General features: G+C 46.3%; 1 protein-coding gene and 1 pseudogene across 1 annotated transcript in view; both read right to left on the bottom strand.

Moving 5' to 3' along the window:
* The window catches only part of LOC6730357, a 43148-nt gene that overhangs the window by 5536 nt on the left and 16605 nt on the right, over nucleotides 1-21007 (bottom strand). Inside the window, exon 4 of the mRNA XM_016177919.3 lies at nucleotides 123-513. Coding sequence (XP_016037127.1) covers nucleotides 123-174 — 52 coding nt within the window. The 5' untranslated portion in view covers nucleotides 175-513. The remainder of the gene's footprint in view (nucleotides 1-122; nucleotides 514-21007) is intronic.
* On the bottom strand, nucleotides 3592-5244 carry LOC123327317 (annotated as a pseudogene).

Raw genomic sequence — 21007 nt, 5'->3', positions numbered from 1 at the left:
AAAAACAGGGGTCTAAGATCATATACACATGTATATGTACGTAGCTAATCTGGAGAGGGTTTCCTTTGTATTGACCATCTATTTGGGCGCGTGGCACCTGCTGCCTGGGAATGACAACTCACCTGGCAGAGTCCTCGGGGTACCGCTCCTCCTGCGCTCCATGCTGCGATGCATATGGCTTCGTTCGGGGCTCCTGCTGCCGATTTTCCACTACCCTGGCAATTGATGACCCTAAATGGCTTTGGCTGATTCGATTGCCATGTTTCACATCATGTTGCCGCCGCCAGCAAAAAGGTCTCCATTACTCCACATTACTCAGCACTTTGGCCACACTTCTTCGGCACTATTGATTTTGCCGTTTTTTGCCCTCCGCCTCCAGTTTGGCTGAGTTCTTTTCTTTTAATTCGCTTCGAGTGGAAAGTTGGTCCTTGTGGGTGCCTTCTGCTCCTCCTCCTGGCCCTTCTGCTGCTGCTGCTCGTCCTCCTGCTCGTATCCTTTTAGGAATTCTTAAATCTGCAAAATGTAAAAGAGAATCCGGTATTAGCGTGAGCGGCCAACAATGCCCATTGTAGTTGTGTAGTTCTAGTTGTTCCTACTGCACCCACACTTGGCCCATTTGTAATCTCTGTTTACCGAGTTCGGCTTTGGCCTCTGAATAGAGTGGGTGGGTGGTGGCGGTGCCAAGTGGCCGGGGCTTTAAAATCGCCTTTCAACAACATTTTGTAATTTGTTGTACGTCCAGCCGGACGGCACAACAAAGCGGCAACCAAAACCCGCAGGGGCTCAGGCTCGAACTCGGGGCATTCCCCACAATACCCTTGGCCACCCATATTCCCATCCCCTTACCCATTCCCATGGCCAGCTCCGTTCTCATTCTCATTTTCATTGGCATCGACATCGGCATCGGCTTGGCATCGGCATCTTTACAAAATCAGCATCAATAGCCTGTCGAATGCTTTTTACTTTTGTGCTCCCCCTCGGGTTTTGTTTGCACTTCTTTTGAATGAAAAGGAGCGGGACTGAACTGGAAAAAAGCCAACTCGAAGCGATTCCGAGGTGGTTCTGGAAGGGCAGGTTCATCATTCACTGCAGAAAATACTATAATTGTAACTGGGCTGTACGTTTGTATATTAATTATAAATCCATTAAGTGCTTAGTCAATAATATAGGAGAAGGAACCCGATCTCCACCACTGTGTTGATGACTTCAAATTTAACTCGGTTTAAGTGAGTTGTAACACTGCGGATAAAGTTACTCCCTGTGTAGTGCTCCTTTCTGGCATAAAAGTAATTTAGCTCAACAGAAAATGCCTAATTTAACACAATCTACAGCGCACTTACTGTTGCCAACCGAAGCTGGGCCACATTCGCTTTGCCCTCGGTTTCCTGGATCACTCACACCCATCTCCAACTGCTCCTAGAAGGCCCACCCAACAGCGCATGAGGATGAATCCGCTCCGCTGGCAAACTAGGAGATACAGACAGACAATGAAAACGTAAAAAGCTCAAAAGGTTCATTTGTCAATTTGCCATTTGAATTTGTATTTGAGAATTCACTTGGCCGCTTTTGCGCTTTGTCCTGACGGCACCCAGCCACCCACCAGGATCCCTCTTCGGAAAGGACGACCCACAAAGCCGGGCCAAAACCTTGGCAGCCTCAATTTCTGCTCATCGCTCGTTGCTGGCAATGCGGATAATATTTCCTGTGTCAGTGCAGCAGCAGCAGCAGTTGGCAGTTGCAATTGCTGGCTTTTCCTCAGCCTCAGACCGCCTTTCCTCGCCCCTTCGTATTTTCCACTTTCCTCCCAATCGTCGACAGTTTTATTTTTGCCGCTTTATGAGCACACAGATAGAAAATGGTATATCATTTTATGGACTTTGATTCCCAACTGGGAACTGGAAACACAAATAATGGCATTCGATCGCTTTGAAACCCAGAGTAAGAGTAAGTTCACTGATCGAACTACTTTAAGACTCGAACAACCAAAATTAAATTGGATTGGTGATAAAGCTCGCATTATATATTACTTGAGATAGTTACAATATACCCAGATATATCTACAAACTATGAGGACATTTTGGTTCTCCAGAGATTTTTCCCAGTGAAGAGAATGCGGGAATGGAGGCACTTAGGGGACACTCTGGCTGGAACCGCAGCGGCACTCACAGGTTCGTTGATATTCATAAATGTGGCACAGTGGACCAAAAAAGCAAAGCTAATTTGATGGCCAATTGCCAAAAGGAGGCCAGCCAAAGCGCGCAACAATATTAAAAAAATATTATGGAGGAATATGTGGCAAGAGCACTGACTGCAGCCGCAGTCGTAAAGCAAATCAATTAACTGATGCCACAGAGACATGGGCTTCCAGTTGCAGCATATGGGAGATGGCCCAGAAAGATATGGCATCTTCCCTCTGCCAAACTCAGACATATAACGACTCGGACTCGGACTCGACTCTGGTTATCTGGTTTTTGGTATCTGGCTAATCTGCCGGAATGGCCGGTAATTGTTAACCTGTACTTGGCAATTGCCAATTTGATTTCGAATCCAATTCAAGATAATCTGCGGCAGTTTAGCTGCAAATTGATTTCGGGCTTCAAATCCAAACAGATGCAACAGTGCGTATGAGCAATTATACGGCGGTAAATTAAGTGGACCTGGAACTCGGAGAATGCCAGTCGAATCAGCGTGGAAATCAACTACATACAACATTGAAGCCAAAGATGGAAATAGTCCATCCTCGTAATTAGTTCGCTTGGTTCACATCCCGGCCAGGATGTGATGTAAAGTCACTGTGAAATTGAGCGACAGAATTTAAAACTTTCCGCAAACACATTTGTGCACATATTGGCAACACAATGTTGACTGAAACGCAGTTATGCGGAATTAAAAGAATTGATTATAACCGTATTAAAAGCCTTACCATTCCACTGCACCCGAATTAATAATGCATTATGAGCATAACCCATCGTAATTCATTACTATTCGTACTTCCTTTAAACTTTAAAATGCACGTTTCCACCTTAATCCATTATAACCCACCTCTCATTTGGTTCGACGAATAAATTGCCATTCTAGTTTTTGGCGTTTTTTGGCGCTCCTTTTCGTTGGTCATATACAATTCCATTTGACAATTGGAATTCAATTTCAATTTCAGCTGGCCGAAAGTTAACTAAATGTCCGCCCCGCAGCGCGACCACGCCTCGCTCATTTGTAAAACTTCATCAAATGTAATTGTCGGAAAACAGGAAAAAGTCCTTGTCCAGGACCAACAATTGGAGGCCATGCTCCGTGCTGCATTACCAAATTAAAAACAAAAACTAAACTTTTCCGCTTTTTTCTTTCATTCCGATTTCTGCCCAACTTTCCTTCCGCTGCCTTCATTGTGCGTAGCCAGGGGCGTAGGTCACCGCCGGGGTTATTTGAGCTATTTTTTTGGATTATGCAAATGCGACGCGGTTATCTATTTGTTTATGCAACCAATCTGCGACAGGTTTTAGGCGTTGCGCTGTTTTGATTAGCGCTACACGCAAGATAAAGGGATTTTTACATGAAACGTCAATCGAACTCTGGGAAAGCAGCCCTCAGATATTAACATATTCTGCCGAAGAATGATTAAATACAAATTGTATTCGATACCTTTAAATCATTTAAATTACCCAAAATACATTTTCCGTACATATTTCAAGTCTAAGGAACAAAGATCAGGACACGTTTCGACTTTTGCCTCCCTTTGGCTCAACCTCCCAACGGACTGTTCGTTGGAATCCCCTTGGGTCTGAGCCCCTGTGCGTATGCAAATGGTTTCTTTGCCGCCTGGCTGAGCACTTTCTCCACCCCCCGGACCGCCCACCCGCTTTCCGCCGCTCCTGCCACGCCCACCTGCCGCCCGCCCTGCTTCCTCCAATTGTTTTGCTGTTGCATAAGCACGTGCGAATGTGCGTGCAAATGCAAATGGCGATGGAAAAGTTTTTAAATTGAGCAAACATTAACAAAAAGGCAAATCCAGAAGGGGGCGCAACTTTTCCGGGCAGCGCCAAGTGGCGGCGGATGGGGGCGTGGCACTTGCATGGCAAAAACAAATACAAAAAAAAAAAAAAAGAAATAGTACAAGAACACGAGTAGGTTGCTCTTATCGCCTGTCATCGGGTGGCCTATTTGTTTTTCCTTGTTAAGACCAGGACCAGGGACTCGCCAATCTTTCAAGGACAGCCGTCTCCGAAGTGTAAATTGCAAACTTTTCCTTGGGCACCAAAGTGGATCGGGGCGTCCGTCGTGCCACAAATCCGCACATAATCGGAAAATGTCACAGGGAAAAAACAAGCAAAATTAATGGCACTCGAAGCGCCGCCAGGCCAAGATTAGATGCCGCTGACGTTGACCGTGTTGAGTTTTATTGCCGCCCGGAAATGGTTTTCATAAATACACAAAACTCCGCAAAGAGCAAGGACGCAGGACGCAGGACGAAGGACGCGGGACAAGATGGCAGGATTGCAGGATGGCACGATGGCGTGATGCCAGCAGCAGACACTTATGGACGGGGGCAATGCAATTATCTGGGGGCTGAGTGCAAGTGCAGCACATTGTACGTGCGAAAACGAGAAACAGGACATTCGCCTTAGCCAAGCAGCCCGGGGCTTCTGCCACGGGGCTTCTGGGTCAGGAGCTGTACGGCGGAGAAGGACATAAACATGTGCCTTGCTCCTGCGTCGCCGGAGTGCCAGCAAGTGCAATTGTTATTGTTCGCCGTGGCCTTCGCATGCGGAGCATTGTAAATTTATCATGAGCTGTGCTAGGATTACACAGAAAGAAACTAATGGTCTTCTGGCTGGAGAAACCTTGGTGGTCAGGCATAGCTGATGAATTTCCCGACTAAGTGGCAGTAGTCTCACATGCAAATCATGTGTAATCTTATGATTGCTCCCAGTTCTGGATAGGTTTTTTTCGGTGTGCAGGGGATCGAGAGCTTCCATCTCACACTCGCAGCTATCTGGCCCATTATTGAAGCCAAAACAATGGACTGGCCCCAGGGGAATCAATAAAATCGGTCCGTAATCAGCCACCTGCCAGGCTTGCTCCGGCAATGCGGGGCTCCGAGTTTCCTCCGAAACGCATTGAATTGGAGGTACGTCGTCCATTGTTAGCCACATAAATAATACCCCGCGCACGGCTCAGCTGAAACTATTGTCTTGCCGAGCGGGCTTCCAATTTATCTGGGAACTTCTAATCAATTCAAACCTGCAATTGAAATGAGACCTAATTGGCGTCCGCATCAGGAGCAGGAGCAGGAGCAGGAGCTGGAGCAGGAGCAGGCCTTCGATCTCAGCTACCCATTCATTATATTTTCATTTCGTTTCAGTTTCGAATCAACTCGATGCAACAGTGCGTGCAAACAGTTATTTAACAGTAAGTCAACAATAACGAGTAGCCGCCCTGTTGGTTCGCTGGAAATTCACCATTTGCCATTTACAATTTACCATTTCTGTGTTAATAGGAAAGGCGGTATTGATTGAGTTGGCTTATTGGCAGCTTATAAATAGCAATGTTTTTCCAGCCCTCCCCGCAGTTTGTCCTCTACTTGGTTTAATTGGAAAATTACAATTTTCTCTGAAAACAGGGCAATAAGTTTTCAGTGAAGATTTCCGTTGAAATTATATGCTCTTCATGGAGATGCAATTTGAGATGCCAGTCGAGGATTGAACGCGATATATTTACTTTTCCATTCCAGCAAATGCAATGATGAACCTCATTCAAATGGCTTTTCAAGGAATCCATCCAGATATGTACATATATAACGAGTAGCGTTGTGTCAACATCTAATAATACATTTCATCGATGGGCAATCCGCATCAGTCCCAACAGTCATCAGTGCAGCCCGTAATATGAGCTGTGTCAAGTTGATTGACGGACTTAATTGATTGAAGCCCACTTAAAACCATAATGCACACACCAGTGACCGGCCGGCAAAAATCCCCATTATTATTTGCCCTTTTGCGAGGAGAGTATCTCAATTTCGGCCTAGACCGCAGATCAACATTTCGCAAATGTCGTGTTGCTGGTCGCATTGTTGTTGCCACTGTTGTTTGGCTGTCAGAGCTTACAATTGTTTGCCATCCTTGTCATCGTCGTCCTGGTGGTTTTGCTGCAATTCCGTTTTGGGCAGCAGCTGTACCTATAACTCGAGCTGCTGCCGCTGGATGCTGCTGCTGCTGCTGCCGCTGCTGTTGCGTTTGCTGCAGCTGCGCATGCCGGTCTGCTCTTGGCAGCTTTACAACTGCGAGACCATTCGAGTTGATGCCGCCCAGGCGAGTGAGGGGAGTGGAGCCCGGCCAGACATTATAGTCGTCAGTTGCTGCCCCATTGTTGCATTGTTGTTGCCGCTGCTGCAACTGGCGACGCCAGCGACATGACCTCAGCACACAATTTTCGGGGAAAACAGGGCGGTCGGGGGTGAGGGTATTCCCCGGATTTGTATGCGTATGCCATGTCCTGTATGTTGTGCACACTGAGCACTCTGCGAGCCATCAGTATATTTGTGTAGAACCACAGAGGCACACACAAACGAGCCGAAGGATGCCGTCCAGGATGCCGGGATGCCTGGATGCCAGGACGATGATGATGGTGACGAGCGGCGGCGGTGTTCATATTTTGCCCAGGACCACAATCAGGAGGACGACCAACAGGAGCAGCGCCAGGACAATTGCAACGCAAACAATACGGAAGCGGCAAGGAGCAACTGCAGCGCCGGAAATGGGCTGAAGAAATTGGGAAGATGCCACAGCAAACAACAGCAGTGGTGTCTGGTTTTTATAATGCAACTCAGTTGCAACAGGAAGGCAATAGAATATAAATCCAATTTATTTTGTCATTAAGTAAAAAAGAATTCTTCGATGGAGATTTGTCAAGTGCTTAAGGAATGTAGAACTAAAACATTTATGTCATTTGTACTTTTGTTTGGTCCGAAAATCTATTAAAAAGGCTTTTTGAGTGAAAATCGAAAAACATTTTACTGACAGCTAAAAAAAAAACGTTTTCCGACAGCTGCAAGCATTAGTAACCTATCCATACCACTTTTAGCCAGATCCTAGGAAATTCATTTTTTTGACCATTTTAAATTTCTTATAAGTGGTCACAATTTATTGAAAAAAATTTCAAAAATTTTTAAGTTGTAAATTACCAATTCCAATCGATTGGGAATACTTTTAAAAACATAACAAAGTATTCCCATTGAATTTTGAACCATTTTTCGCTTAGTTATGGATAAATCGTTGGTTTGGGAGCATATCGAGGTAAAAGGTGACGGTTTTTGTAAATAACTCGGACATATTTTGACCCACAGCGGAAAGAATGACCTTTTTGAATAGCTGTTGACACCAGCTAACGATCGGTGTCACTTTTTGTCGGATCCAAGAAAATTAATTTTTGGGCCTATTTTTGATATTTTTATAAGGGGTTACATCACAATTTTTTGCTAAAATTTTCAAAAAATAAAAAGTTTTATATTTGAACGCCAATTTATTGCGGACACTTTAACAAACTTAGCAAGGTATGCCAATCCATTTTTGGACCATTTTTGCATTAGTTATCGCGAAAATGCTCGCTTAAGGAGGAATATTAAGGTAAGTATATCTGACAGCAAGATATCAATATCAAGACAAAATCATTTCCTGATTTTTTGGAAATTTTCAAGGAACTACTTAAATCCAAAGATTTGGGTAGAGTCTAAGCGAAGGAAGGCAATCAATCACGGGCAGGCATATTGCACAAAACCTTGCCAACTAATATTCGCCAGGACTTAAAAAGCTGATGTCCTGGCAGCACTGAGACAGCAGGAAGAATAATCAAAAGACGGGCGGAGCAGAGAAGGTGGGCGACAAATGTTGTGTCCCGGCAGATAAGAAAGGACGAGGCCGGCGATCTATTACCACAGCTGCACAGCAGCCACATCCTGCTGCGTCCATTGAGCGAAGTGTGCTAAGCAAACAAAATGCTCCTGCGAGTCCTGCTGCTGCTCCTGCTCCTGAATATGCTGCCCCTGCATCTGCAACAACAATGCCTTGAATAACCAAAAGGGATGTTGACTTGCCGTTTGCTAAAAGGAACTGCAGCTATTCCGTTCGCATATACTCATATATTCATTTACTTGGATGCCGCCAGATGCTGCCGTTCAGTGGGATGCGAATGTGGGTCCTGTGTCCTGGCATCCTGGCAGCCAGGCAGCCTGGGCATCCTATGTGCCCGGGTGTCCTGGCCACCCCGTAAATTAGTTGCACCCATCAGCCCGCTCCAACTATTTCCCTCGCCGGCCGTCTGAAGCTCGGGCTCTCCGCAACCGCAGCCTCTGAATGCGGCCAAAGCAATGCGGAAGAATATTAAGCGGTTTTTAAGCGCCTGCATATTAAAAAGGATACAGAAAGGATACTCCGAGACAGAGACGGCAGCTGGACCAGTGATGTTAATTTGGCCTTTGCCAGAGAGGTCTGTGCCTAATGGCACTCCGTGGCCAATTTAAAAATTAATATAACCTCTATATCTCCTCGTATTCAATTGAACCATTTTGTTTTTGAAAAAAGCAGCAAGTAATGAATGTTTAATGTGTGAAAAATAAATGTGTCCCAAAAGTATCTATTATTTTTTTCAGGATAGAAAGCGCATCTCTGCCGCAATAAGAAGAGAATTGAAGAAACAGAAGCAAAGCGAAGGACATTCGGCGGCAGCTTTCGGATTCCCTTGGCGGCTGGCAGTTAAAGTTCCTTGGATCATTTGGCGATTTGCAAATTACCAACAAATGCTCTTGGAGCGAAGGACGAGTGGGTGGTGGGAGGTGGTCCATGGGCGGTGGGCGGTGGGCGGAACGAATCGGACGGCGATTGTGCGAAAGTTCCTCTCCGACATTTTTATTTAACTTTTATTTCTCTTTTTATTTCGTTGGCCGTCTGGTCTAATACGTGCATTGGGTTCTCCGCTGGCCACTTGGTCTTGGAATGGATGGGGATTGGCATCGGCTTCGGCATCGGCATCCACTTGGAGTCCACTTTGGCAACCGAACCCTTTTCCATTCAATCGAGCGTTACCTTTGTTTTCTGCATGTCCTTTCGGTTGCCTGTGCAGTTGGGTGGGTGTGTGTGTGCGTTGTGTAATTAACTCACATTTGCCACGCCCACAATGGGCGACATTGCCGGCTTTAATGAGTCACAAAACGGTTTTATGTGTCAAACGTTTGAAAACCCATTCGTCGATTGCGAGTGCAAATGAAAATGAAAATGAAAGAAATCGGAGTGGCCGATGGGAAATCTGGCCCAAATGATGATGATGATACTCGATGATGACGGCCACCAGGGTCTTTCAAAGGGTTCATTTAACAGCTAATTAAATGTTTAATCGGATATCTCTGTTATGGCGAACAAAGGCACATTGCAGCCATCTATTGGCGAAATCTGCTTTTCTTCTATGGGAAGGGTAATAGAAATGAATTCGATACAGCTGGAAAGACTGTAAGGAATGAAATTGTTATTAAAGGCTTTGTTTTCAATTGTTTATAATGTTTCCCTGTTCCCCAGCTATTTGAATGCATGTTTGCCAAACTATTTCGCTATATTTAAAGTGGCATATTTCATGAACCCCAGTATGTAGTATGGCGATCGAAATGCAGCAAACTGCTCCACCGCAAATTTATGGCTACTGGGGGCATCCGTCCGTGATATATGAACCCCATTCGTATTTGGTCGACTGCCGGTAGTTGAGCAATCATAATCACCGCACCAGAAAACATCGGCGAGTCCATCGTCCATCGGGCAGTCTGATATGCACCCCAAAGGCCTTTTAATTACTCGATGTCCAATTTCAATGATTCCACTACCACTTCTTTTTGGCTTCTTTAAGCATCGACAACTTGTGTTAATTACTTGCCGGCAAAGTGCAAACCAACTAACCCAATTAGGATTGGAAAAGGCCAGACACTGACACACAGCGAGATTGAGTGGGGAAATGCGGGAGCTGAGCGATAGCGGGAAATGGGAAAATGGGAAAGTGGGAAAGTGGGGAGTGCGGGCAGAAAGCAATAAACATCAACTTTGAGCTTTGATGAAATCCGCGAAGAGGCCAACCACCCGGTGAAAGGAGGATGATACACCAGAAGAGCAGTAAGCAAATTACTGGAGCGGAGCTGCAAAATGTCCCGGCCAGTGGACTCCTCTGACTTCTTCATCTGGCATTCAGTTTCGCTATCGCCGGACTTATTTCAGCCAGCGAGGATGCCAGCTTTATGAGTTGCCAGCTCCGCATTCAAATCCTGCCCACCTGGGCCTCCATCCCGGCGCACACACATTTCCCGGGGCCTTCTGATCTAACAATTAGACTCCGGGTTACATTCACAAATTTGAATGGCCCCCGAAAGTTGGCTGAGTTTCAGCATCTGGGGGGGCGAAAGGATTTGTAAGACGCTTGGAAATTAGCTTATAAATACGCAATCTCAGCCGGGCAGAGCCGGGCAGTCTTGGTCTTCGTCTTGGTCTCTGGAAATCCAAAAGTCTGAAAATCTGAAAAGGAAACCCGGCTGATGGCGGAGGAGGACATGGCAACGACACTGACGCAGTTGCTGCATTTTTCATGGGCTGTGCAAAATAAATTAGTGAAAGCTGTAAATATGATGAACTGCTGCTGATGCTTCAGCTGCAGGATGCCTGTCCGCCCCCCACCCTTCCCAATCCTTTGCAAGTCATCCATGTCCTGGACCCAGTTTCGCTCGAGCGACAAACTTGCAAAAGTTTTGTTGGTCGCCAGCGGCGCGCATTTTCAACAGCTGAAGCTGAAGCTGCAGCTGAAAAGCTGAAGTGGAAAGCTGCACTGGGAGAAATTGCACAGCCATTCGAGGATTTAATCAAACCTTTTCGATTTTGGATCACACTTCAATGTAGCTTAAAATAGTAATATCTGGAGTAATTAAGTAGTAAATCTAATGTTTGAACCACCTCGCTGAATTGAAAATTTTCCAAACGTTTTTTCCCTGTGTGATGGAGATTGGTGGTGGCACCTTTCTGGCGGAGCATCCTCCGCAGCTCTCGCATTTGTAGCCGCTTTAGTTTAGTTTGATTCAGTTAGTAGTTTTAAGAGTTAAGTAGTTTTCAAAAGTTTTATGAATTATTAAGAGGATTTTCGAGTTTTACGCTAGCCTTTCATTTTCGCTTTCAGCTTCCTGCCACCCCCGTTCGCTTTCGCCCCCGCATTGCCCAAAAACCCCCGGAAAGCGCCGGAAACCCCTTGCAAGCCCCCGGAAAGTCCGCTTTTAGGCGCTCGTCAGCCGTTTCCGCTGGTGTCCGTCGTTTGCCATTTTGGCGTCGCCCGAAAAGCTGTCGAAATATTTTGCAGATTTTTTAATTTTTCATGCCGCACTTCCACGCTGCTGTTGCTGTTGGTGGCTTTATTGTTGTTCCTGTTCCTGCCACTGAAGTTGATGATGATTATGATAATGACGAGGACGAGGACGAGGATGTCGGCAGAGCGAGCAAACATTGACTTGAATGGCGGCACAGCCCTTTTCCTCCGCTGCCTCCGTTTCCCCCAATTGGCCCCCGAAAATTAAATACATTTTACTGTCAATAAAATTATAAATGCAAATTATAATTTTCTACTGCCGTTTCGGACACTGGACGTGGACGCACAACAATTAGCCAGCCCCTCTCCAAGCCACTCCCCCTCCCCCTCCCCCCTCCCAGCACGTCGCTCTGCGAGTGGAGCACTGAAGATAATACTCCCCAAATTCTCTGCCATGGCCGAGCACTGATTGTGACGTCAATGGCCAAATTAAAACTTTAACGTGTCGCACAGCGAGTGGTTAGTGGGCATCCCAGATGGCGGGTGAACGGATGGATATGGAGATGGGGATGGAGGTGGAGATGTGGACCAGTGCTGTCAGCTCATCATTGTTTCCCGTCAACATTTTCCTCTGGCAAAAGGCATTAGAAAGTCCAATAAACGCCATATACATAGTGCCTCCGAGTTATCATGCATAGAATGATGTTTCATTTATTCAACTTAAGTTTGGAATATATTTTAAATTTTCTAATTTGTTTTTTCGGGTTATTATGGATAGTGAAAGTGCGCAGCACTGGGATGAGTTAGTCTGGTGCTCGTTCGGTTAGTTGGCTGTCGCCTGGCTGCTAAGGATGTTGGCATGTTAATTCAGTTTGCAAATTGTTGCGATGCCTGGCTGTCGGTGTATACAAATACGTGTGTATTTAGTTTCCCTTTTTTTTGGTCCTATGTGAGCGCTAATTTGGTGGCTCTAGGTGGTGTATGCGGTGGGTGCAAACTTCGTGGGTTCGCTAAGTGAAACTTCGATTATAGAGACAGCTCTTAGTGGGTTCATTTGCTCCGTTTTGGTGGCCCGCGCAGTTTTCGCAATTTTCGGCGGTCGTTTTCCCATTTTGCTCGACTGGCGGAATAGCCAGAGGAGTATAAACTTTCGCCACGTAACATTTGTTATGCTCTATTTCTTTGCAAAGCAATTACCGACCCACATATCCAGACAAATAAACAGAAAGCAACAACGCACAGCAAAAACGGCCGGGCAAACATGCCTGCCGTGGAACGGCCTACGGAAAGTGGGTGGCGAGCGGGCGGCAAATGGGCGGAAAAGTGGGCGGCGGTGCTCCATAGACGTGCATAAATGGATTCGGGCGCACAAAAAGGGGCGGCTCGGGGTTAAAGCTGGGAAAGCGAGTGTGCTTCTAAATGAATCGCACTTATCACGTAGTGGCGTCGGTCCCAAGTACAGTGAGGCCTGGCACGGGGCGATAATGAATGCAAGTTACGGCGAAATAGAATTAACTTTAGTTGCCAATTAATTAGTGAGGTCAAAGGCTGCGAGGCGAATGAAACCGCCGGCGATGAGTTAACGCACAAATGGGCTCTTTCAAACAGGATGCGGAAGTTGTCAACAGGAAAACTCCGCAATGTAGTCGAAAGCCAGAAGAGCAAAGTGAAAGGTGGTGAAAGTGACAGGTGAGTCGTTGAAAAGTCTGAAGAGAGTACTCTGAATGGAAACTGTGCGTGTGGAATTAACTTGTATGGAAGATAAGTAGACGAGTTGGCTTCATCCCAGAGGTTCTCAGCTTCAGGAGCATACAAATTAGTAAATATTTCTTAAATACTCAGTGGCAATAAATTAAATTCAGCTGAAATTGTATTAAGAACTTGCTTTGGACGCGAGAGAATAAGGCACTAAATTTATTTACCACGTTAAGCCTTGCAATTTTCCAAAGTAAGCGATGGCTCTTCCGAAATGGCTGGCATCCAAATTCGCGTTATGAAGCCAAAATAATATAGTTCAAGGACCCATTAACTTAACTGCAGTCAACACTGTACAAAGGACACTATCTGATGCTAACAGCCCAGCTCCCGAAAATTATTACCACGTGAAATTTGACCAACTTTTGTTGCAGTTGTTGCGTTTCTGAATAAATAATCGATAGCTTTTGCGCAACAGCGCCAAACAAGCCACCATTCGACAGCCAAAGGGGGATTGAGCACAATGGGGGCCGCGGTGGGCTCCAAGGAGGGGCATTCCGATGGAGGGGCACTGGCTGATGGTGATTTGCACAGGCGGAGGCCAAGTAAATTTGCAGAGCGAAAACAAATTTATAAGCGCATTAAACGGGCGCGTGTAGTTCTCGTGATTTGTGTTCCGAAACGGGGAACCACCGAAAAGCAGGGGGATCGCGAGGGGATGGGGGGGGGGGGTCTTGGGGAACGGGGTCCCAAGGAGGGGAACTCGACGAACAAGGGAGGTCAGAGTACAAAGTGCTTACCAAGCGCTTAGCGATTAATCAGTTTGCTAACAACGAAAGCCAGCCGAAAGGCGATAGTGCACTCAGAAAAACATCAGTGCCTAGCTTATTAGTTTGCAATGTGCTTATGCTCATGGAAAAGCAAACCCATTAGAAGCATAGTTCCATTGGAACTATTTTAATCAAAAGTTATGGTGCTTGCCAACTCGAGATCAACAAGCAATTTAAAACTAAACTCATAGCCAGAAGCATAGAAAAGTGTTATTATGGATCAACTTTAAATTAAAAACACCTTTGGATAACTTTATAGCTTTATTCATTCATTGATAATTAGATTTATATCCTGTATTTAAGTTGTTATTCATAAACTTTCACTACTAGAGATTCTGCATGCTCGAAGTGGAATGGAGTCCCACTTTCTTCAAGTGTGAAACCTTCAGCGGAGATTCGACTCCTGTGCTGCTGAGGCAGTGCAACGGCACTCGGAACTTTGGAGTCCTTGAGCCTTGCGCCTGCAACCTCCAAGGAGCATCGACCACACGAGCGGCGAGCTGTACCTCATGGTTTTCTGCTGCAGCTGCACTAACGCCGTTTTGGTGGCTAATTAAGTCAATTATGCACTTAGGGCTTCAAGTGGCGTGCGGCACCAATGGAGGCCGTGCCCCACAGACATCGCTGCACCACCGCAGCCGTTGCAGTCATTTAAACATCAAAGCTCGTCACGCTCAAGTCCCGACCGCGTCCACCGCCCACCGCCCACCGCCTGCGCGGCTTCCTGGCTGCCTCAGCCGCCTTTTTTAATAATATGAACGGGCCTCGGCTGTGGAAATAACTCATACGCACCGTATGCCGCGCTCGCCATACATCAGCTGGTGCGGTGGTGTTGGTGTTGGCGTTGGTCTTGGAGCCTTCGCCATTGTTGTTGGCGGCATAAGGACGTGTTACTTACACTTTGCCTTATGTACATTGGGCGCCAATACATATATGCAATGTGTAACAAGCTGTATATACTTACACACCCAGTATATGTAAGTACAGGGCTGTGGGTTTATGTGCTGCTGCTGGTGCGGCAGGCACGAGAAACGATTTATCTCAATTTACATACTAAATGACAGGCAGAGCGGCTCATGCATTCCTTTTCGTGACTGTCGAAGGATCCCCGACAGCCCGACAGTCCGACATCCCAACATCCAACGTCCCAACATCCGACTGCCACGTCCTTGTGCTCCCAGGATACTCCATTCCCCTCAGCTGCTCCTTGGACGCACAATGGGCAGAAGATTGGTAAATGAGGCATAAACATTGATTTTCAGTTTAAGTAAACACTTAATTGAGTATAAGTTGAGTGGATATATACTCCGGGCGGCGCGGTAAAGGCGCAAAAATCGCTTAATTATTCAGGGCAAACAAAGTGACTGGCCGCTGGAATCATTCATTTTTTAATCAATCGAATCGATAGGCCTGCGCGTTGAAAGACGGAATTAAAAACCTCTGCAATCGAGCGCCGCGTGAATCATTGATTCGTGTTCCTTGGTTTTTCGCAAAGTATATCCATGCCCATCGTGAATGGTCAAAAGTAAAATCTCCCTATCGATCTTGGTTTTCAGTTTAAAACAGTTGTAATTGCGTGATAACTTTTTCTATTACAATAACGCTTTAAATCAATTGACAGTGCGGCTAAATTAATTGCCATATGTTCGGCTATTTAATCTTTAAATTGAAATCAACAAAGTTTATTATTTCATTAGTGCCGTATAAATATAATTGATCACCAGTTGTTGATAAACATATTGTAATTTCTACTAGATGCCATATAATTGAATAAATACGTTTTTTTGCTAAGGAAGCACAACCACAAACCGTGGCACACCACCAGTTTGCCCCACTGTGCAGCGCCAACGCTCGATTCCGCATCACTTGTCAGTCCTATATAATGTAATGAAGGCGTTCGATGAAACAAATGCAAAATTTCAAAGACGTAAAAACGAAATTACAGGATGAGCCAGGCTATGTGGAAGTAGGCCTTTGCTAGGTGACACAGGAGTTGGTTGGTTGGTTGGAGGGGCGGCTGTCGACAGCTGTTTGCGAGGTCCTGTCGAAAAACGAGACCTGAAAGCAATTACTTTATGCCGCAACCACACACAGATACACACACTCCCTCCTAGTCACCGACTAGGGTGGTGTTTTTGTGCAAATTTAGATAAATCACTTCAAACTCCCTTTGTTGTTGTTCGTTAAATATGCGTGATGAATAAGTTTTTCGGCCGCAACACTTCCGGATTTAATTCAATTTCTTCAAAACAGCTACATATTTTCATAGATTGTGTTTCATATGCACTTTATCCATTCGTTGGCCCATGGAATAAATTTCGAAAGGCATCACGTCGTATGCGTAATAAACTTCATAGCCAACGCAGAAATGCATCACTCATACGCAGTGTGACATACAATTGCTTCACTGTTTTTTCACAGCGAATCGTTATTTTTTCGGGGGCGCTCTCTCATAAATGTGGAACAGATGAGGTCCACCCCAAAGGACGAACCACACACGCCCACTCAGAGTCACAGATTGAGCCCCAATCCCAGCTAAGCGGTTTCGGCTCGTTCATTTGCCGCCACCGGGGGGAAATACGAGTATTGTAATTCCCCGGCGATGCAGCGCACGCACATGACTTTTTAATAAATATTAAACAGTGCGTCGGAAAAATAAGCGCCGGCAGGACAAAAGGGACGGCGACGGCAGTGTTGACATGACGCCTGGCGAAATATTAAATTACGATAATAAAATATTGAACAAAGATTGTTTTGTTCCACTTTGAAAAGCCAGAGTCCTGCGGTTCCGTTCAGTTCAGCTCAGTTCGGTTCGGCTCAGTTTTTGCCCTCGGTTCGGTTTGGTTTGGTTTGGTTCCGTTCGCTGTGGCATTTTTGACAAATGTTTTTCGTTTTCGGCAGTACGGTTATTGTTTTGCCAGCCAGTCCTTGGGAATTCCCCCCACACAGGACCTCTCCTTATGTGGTAATATAACGCTCTTTTACTACGAAATTTGCCCCAATATCTGGGGCTATGTTCGTCGCTCCCCTGCGGCGCTTTTGTAAGTTATATATATTTATTTTTACAAAAGAGGAGCAAAGTTGCGTAAATTATTGTTAACAGAGGCGTGAGTGGGCGGTTCACCTACCTCCCCTGACTTAGCTGTTTTTTTTTTGGCCGTCTTTTGTGTATTTGAACTTGGCAGTGCGTTAAATTGTAAAGGCCGTGCCAACACAAGCACACAACACTCGTATTGTTGGCATTTAGTAAGCTAATCCCTAGAAGTCTTCGGGAGATTGCGCCAGATTACAGGCAAATGCGAATCCAAGTGACTTTCCCGGGGATTGGACTGTGTGCTGGGGGTGGGAAGTGGTGGGACGAAGGCCGAAAAGAAACGCACACGGCTGTAGATCGTTTTAATTTGGCATTTGATTAGGCACGTGTTCCATCGGAAGCAGCTTAAGGACATGTACATATGCGCGCCGCACAAGGACAAACTATCCTCATTGTCTGCCCCTATTCGCAATGTCAACGCAGAGGTAAGGCCCCCGGCTCCACAAACGGAAAGACAAAGACAAAGAGAAAGTAGCCGTGGACGGGGAGAAAGCAGCCAAAGCAATTGCAAATACTCCCCAGCTATATGAATATTTATGAGCGTGTTTGCGACTGCTTAAGACACTCAACTAGCTGGTGAAAAGCGCGTGGGGGGGGGGGGGGGGGGAGTGGAAAGCGGGAAAAGCAGAAACGCTGCAGCGGAAAAGCTAGGGAAAGCAAATGCACTCGAAGGAAAGTCGGGAAGAGGTAGAGGTTAAGTCCACCAAGAAGTATTGGAGATTACACTCTAAAAACTTTTCCCGTAAGTCATCATTAGTTCTCCGCAGCTGGCACATTTCACTCTTAATTACTGAACCATGCCCTTTTCGCACTGTGTATCTGTAAGCACTGAGCGGGGATCCTTGAGACTGTATGGCTTCACCATGGCCAGGTTTACGGATTAGCGGACAAGAAGTGCACACAAATGCTGCCCGCACTCAGTTTCAGCCATTTCAGTGGGCGGGTGGGCAAATGGCCGAAACCATTTGGCAGAGCTACTTGGGATCCTGGCTAAATTGCCGGCTATGAAAATGAAACTTCATTGTTTTGCCATTGCCATTGTTTGATTATTATTATAATGCGAGCGAGGGGATGTTTGTGTGAGCTTCTGTTTGGAAAATATCCCCAATATCAGATGGCCAGTGGAAGCACAAATATGACTACTTGACCACTTGATTGTCCCTGCAAAACAATCCGAAACTATCAACACGTTTCGCCAATCTGCCGGCCGGGACTCCATCGTCGTCCCTGTTTTGCAGCCAGGCGTAATTAGTTGACTTCCCTGAATTAGTTTTAAGGTGATTAAATTTAATGGCCCTCGCTGGCGTCTCGAATATTTACCGCACGAATGCAATTACCCGAATGGCTACGCAGCCAAGACAACAAATCAGCAATTAAGCCACATCGCACCGCCCACTCGGCCACCTCTCAGCCACCTGTCACCACATCCGCACTCCGCCTCCGCCACCCACGGGTGCCACAAATTCGAATGGAGCCCCGGGAAACCAAGAAACCAAGGAACCCGCTTTCCACCCCGTTCGGAGACTTGATGCTGACGTTAATGACCGCCAATAAAATGCGTGCTCAAGTGGCAGGAAACTGCCTCGAGGAGCTACAGCGATTCCAGCCCGACTCCAAGGATCTGGCTGGGCCAGCAATTAATGTCAAAGTCAATATGCCTTATCGCGCCGTTAAACGTAAAGGGTATTATAATAAAATAAATAACGCAAAAATCAGCAAGGGCTGAAATTAAATCGAACATCAACAATCTGTGGCGAAACAACAGGACAAACAATCGGCGGCCAGAAGGAAGGAAGCGCAGCCAAGGAGCCTCTGTCTCGCTCCGCCCGGAATCAACGAGCCATCCGGCAACTTGGTTATCCGTTCCGTCGACATCGCAGCATCGACATCCATGGCATCGACTTTCGCCAGGAGCGGTATTCCGCGCTGCTTTTGGAGTGCAGCTCGTTAGGCACGAACGAGCAGCGCAGAGCAGAAAGCCCAGAAAACCCAGACAGACAAGGACATAAACAGCCAGCTTTCTATCGAGTGCCGGCTCGGAAGGAGAGGAGAAGATGGCGGAGGAGGAGGAGGGTGAGAAGGCCCCGACGACTCCGTCTTAAATGCCAATTTCAGGCGCTGCATTTCCCCGCTCGAAGAAAGTCTGCTCAGCCGACTGTTTGAATACTAATTGGAATCGGGGGAATTGGGGGACTCGGTGCGTCTGAATTTATTCCGAAATAATTACCATTTAACAGGCCATGCAAGTTCCCAGCTGGGCTGCATAAATTCAGTTTAAATATGGCCAAAAGTAAAGTCTCCCGAAGGCCATCCTGCGACCTCTTGGCGAGTATAGTTTTCTTTAACGTTTCCATTTTTTGCGCATCTTGAATGCCAATTTGGGCAGCGCCACTCCGATCACTGAGAGAAATCCAACCGAGTTACTCGCAGACTGGCTGTAAGTGGGCTAAAGTTTGTCGACCACAATGCATTCAACTTAAATATTCGCAAAAACCTGGCCAACTCTTCTCTCAGTGCCACATTCATCCCGGATCCGGCAGGGCTGTCCGTCGAAAAGCCAATCTGCTCAACACTTTGTTTGCCGCCGCCATTGTCGATGCTGTCGACCCCAATTTGCAGAGCTCCTTGTCGCGCTCATATTGATATACATAGCTGCGCCTTTTGGAGCATCCCCCATTTCGCCGCGCTTATCCCCAGACCCCACACCCCACACCGCTGATCCCTGGAACCGCATCTCTGGTCGGTTTTTAATACATAGCGTATCCTTATGCAAACAAGGCGGCCAAGGGGACGGAAGCAGGGGCGGACTGTCAGCTGGTAACAGGTAATCTCCTGCTCCTGCGCTCCTGACACGACAGCGAATAATTCAAGGCAGCTCACGTAAATTTTAAGTTTCGTCATTAAGATTATTGGACTAAGAAAAATTTGGTCAATGCATGCACGGAATTTTTCATGAAGGGACGCCGCAGCAAACAACTGCGGATGAGCCAAGGACCAGGTGATGAATAGAGGGACGCGCTAAGCAGGTTGGGTCAATGGTGTACATAGGATGCTACCTTTTACTCTCCAGGCATTTGAATAAATGAGGTAACAATGGGACTCTTATATTTCTAAGATTATTACAAATCGCAGGTAAGATTAGCATTAGTAACTCAACTCGCGACTAAGCAAAATAAATATGCATAACAAGTAGAAGTTACGGATTCAAATCCATCGTTACTCGCAGATTCTTCTGATTAACATCCATCAAATTGATAACTTAGGAAAAGCGATTCAAATTGATTCCTGGGCTAATTTTCAAATATTTTTCCTAATTAATTCTGCTGATAAATAACAACAGCCATTGAGTGTAAAAATGGAAAACCCGGCGAGTCCCTCGCCATTGTGCAGTGAGGAGCGGGTCCAGGACACGTGTCCCGTCAACCTTTCATGGCCATTCCATCAAGTCCGAAAAGGTCTTCAGCCAACTCGCCCTGGGAAAACTTTCTCTAAATTCTTTCATACGTCTGCAGCTTTTGCCAGTTTTCTGCTTTTCTGCTCGTTTTCTTACTTTGTGTGTAAGCAAATTGCCCAATTTCGTTCCCTTTGCCTCCTGCCTTTCTGGGGTTTTCCTTTGGCGGGGTTATCAACGCATTATCTTCGTGAAAAGGAGTGCAGTTGGAAATTGTTGGGGGCAGCGGGAGGCACTGAAGCACACGTCCAGGCGGCGAGGGAAAGAGCCGCGACGCCAACAATAACACACAAAGAGCGGATGGGCGCAAAGTGGAAAAGGAAGATTGCGGGCGGTCGGAAGAGCTGGGGGAAAATGGGGAAAATGGTGAGCGGAGCTGGCCAAGAGCACTAGTCGCCGGCTGGGTGAAAAGCAATAATCTAACATTTCAGCACATTTTACAGTTCACTGAATTAAATAAAGAAACTTTGAGCTCACAAACGCACGCACACACTGGCACACACACACACACAGATTAAAACCTATGAGCATAGCTGTCTACGTGGCGTATGCGTATTTTCACATCTTCGAATGAGCTCTTCCTTCTATGTACCTCATATAAACCCCCAGCCCAAGATGAGCACT

The sequence above is a fragment of the Drosophila simulans genome, chromosome 3R, assembly GCF_016746395.2.
Source record: "Drosophila simulans strain w501 chromosome 3R, Prin_Dsim_3.1, whole genome shotgun sequence".
Taxonomy (NCBI): Eukaryota; Metazoa; Arthropoda; class Insecta; order Diptera; family Drosophilidae; genus Drosophila; species Drosophila simulans.
The sequence above is the reverse complement of the archived record's forward strand: the minus strand, read 5'-3'. Positions and strand labels throughout refer to the sequence as shown.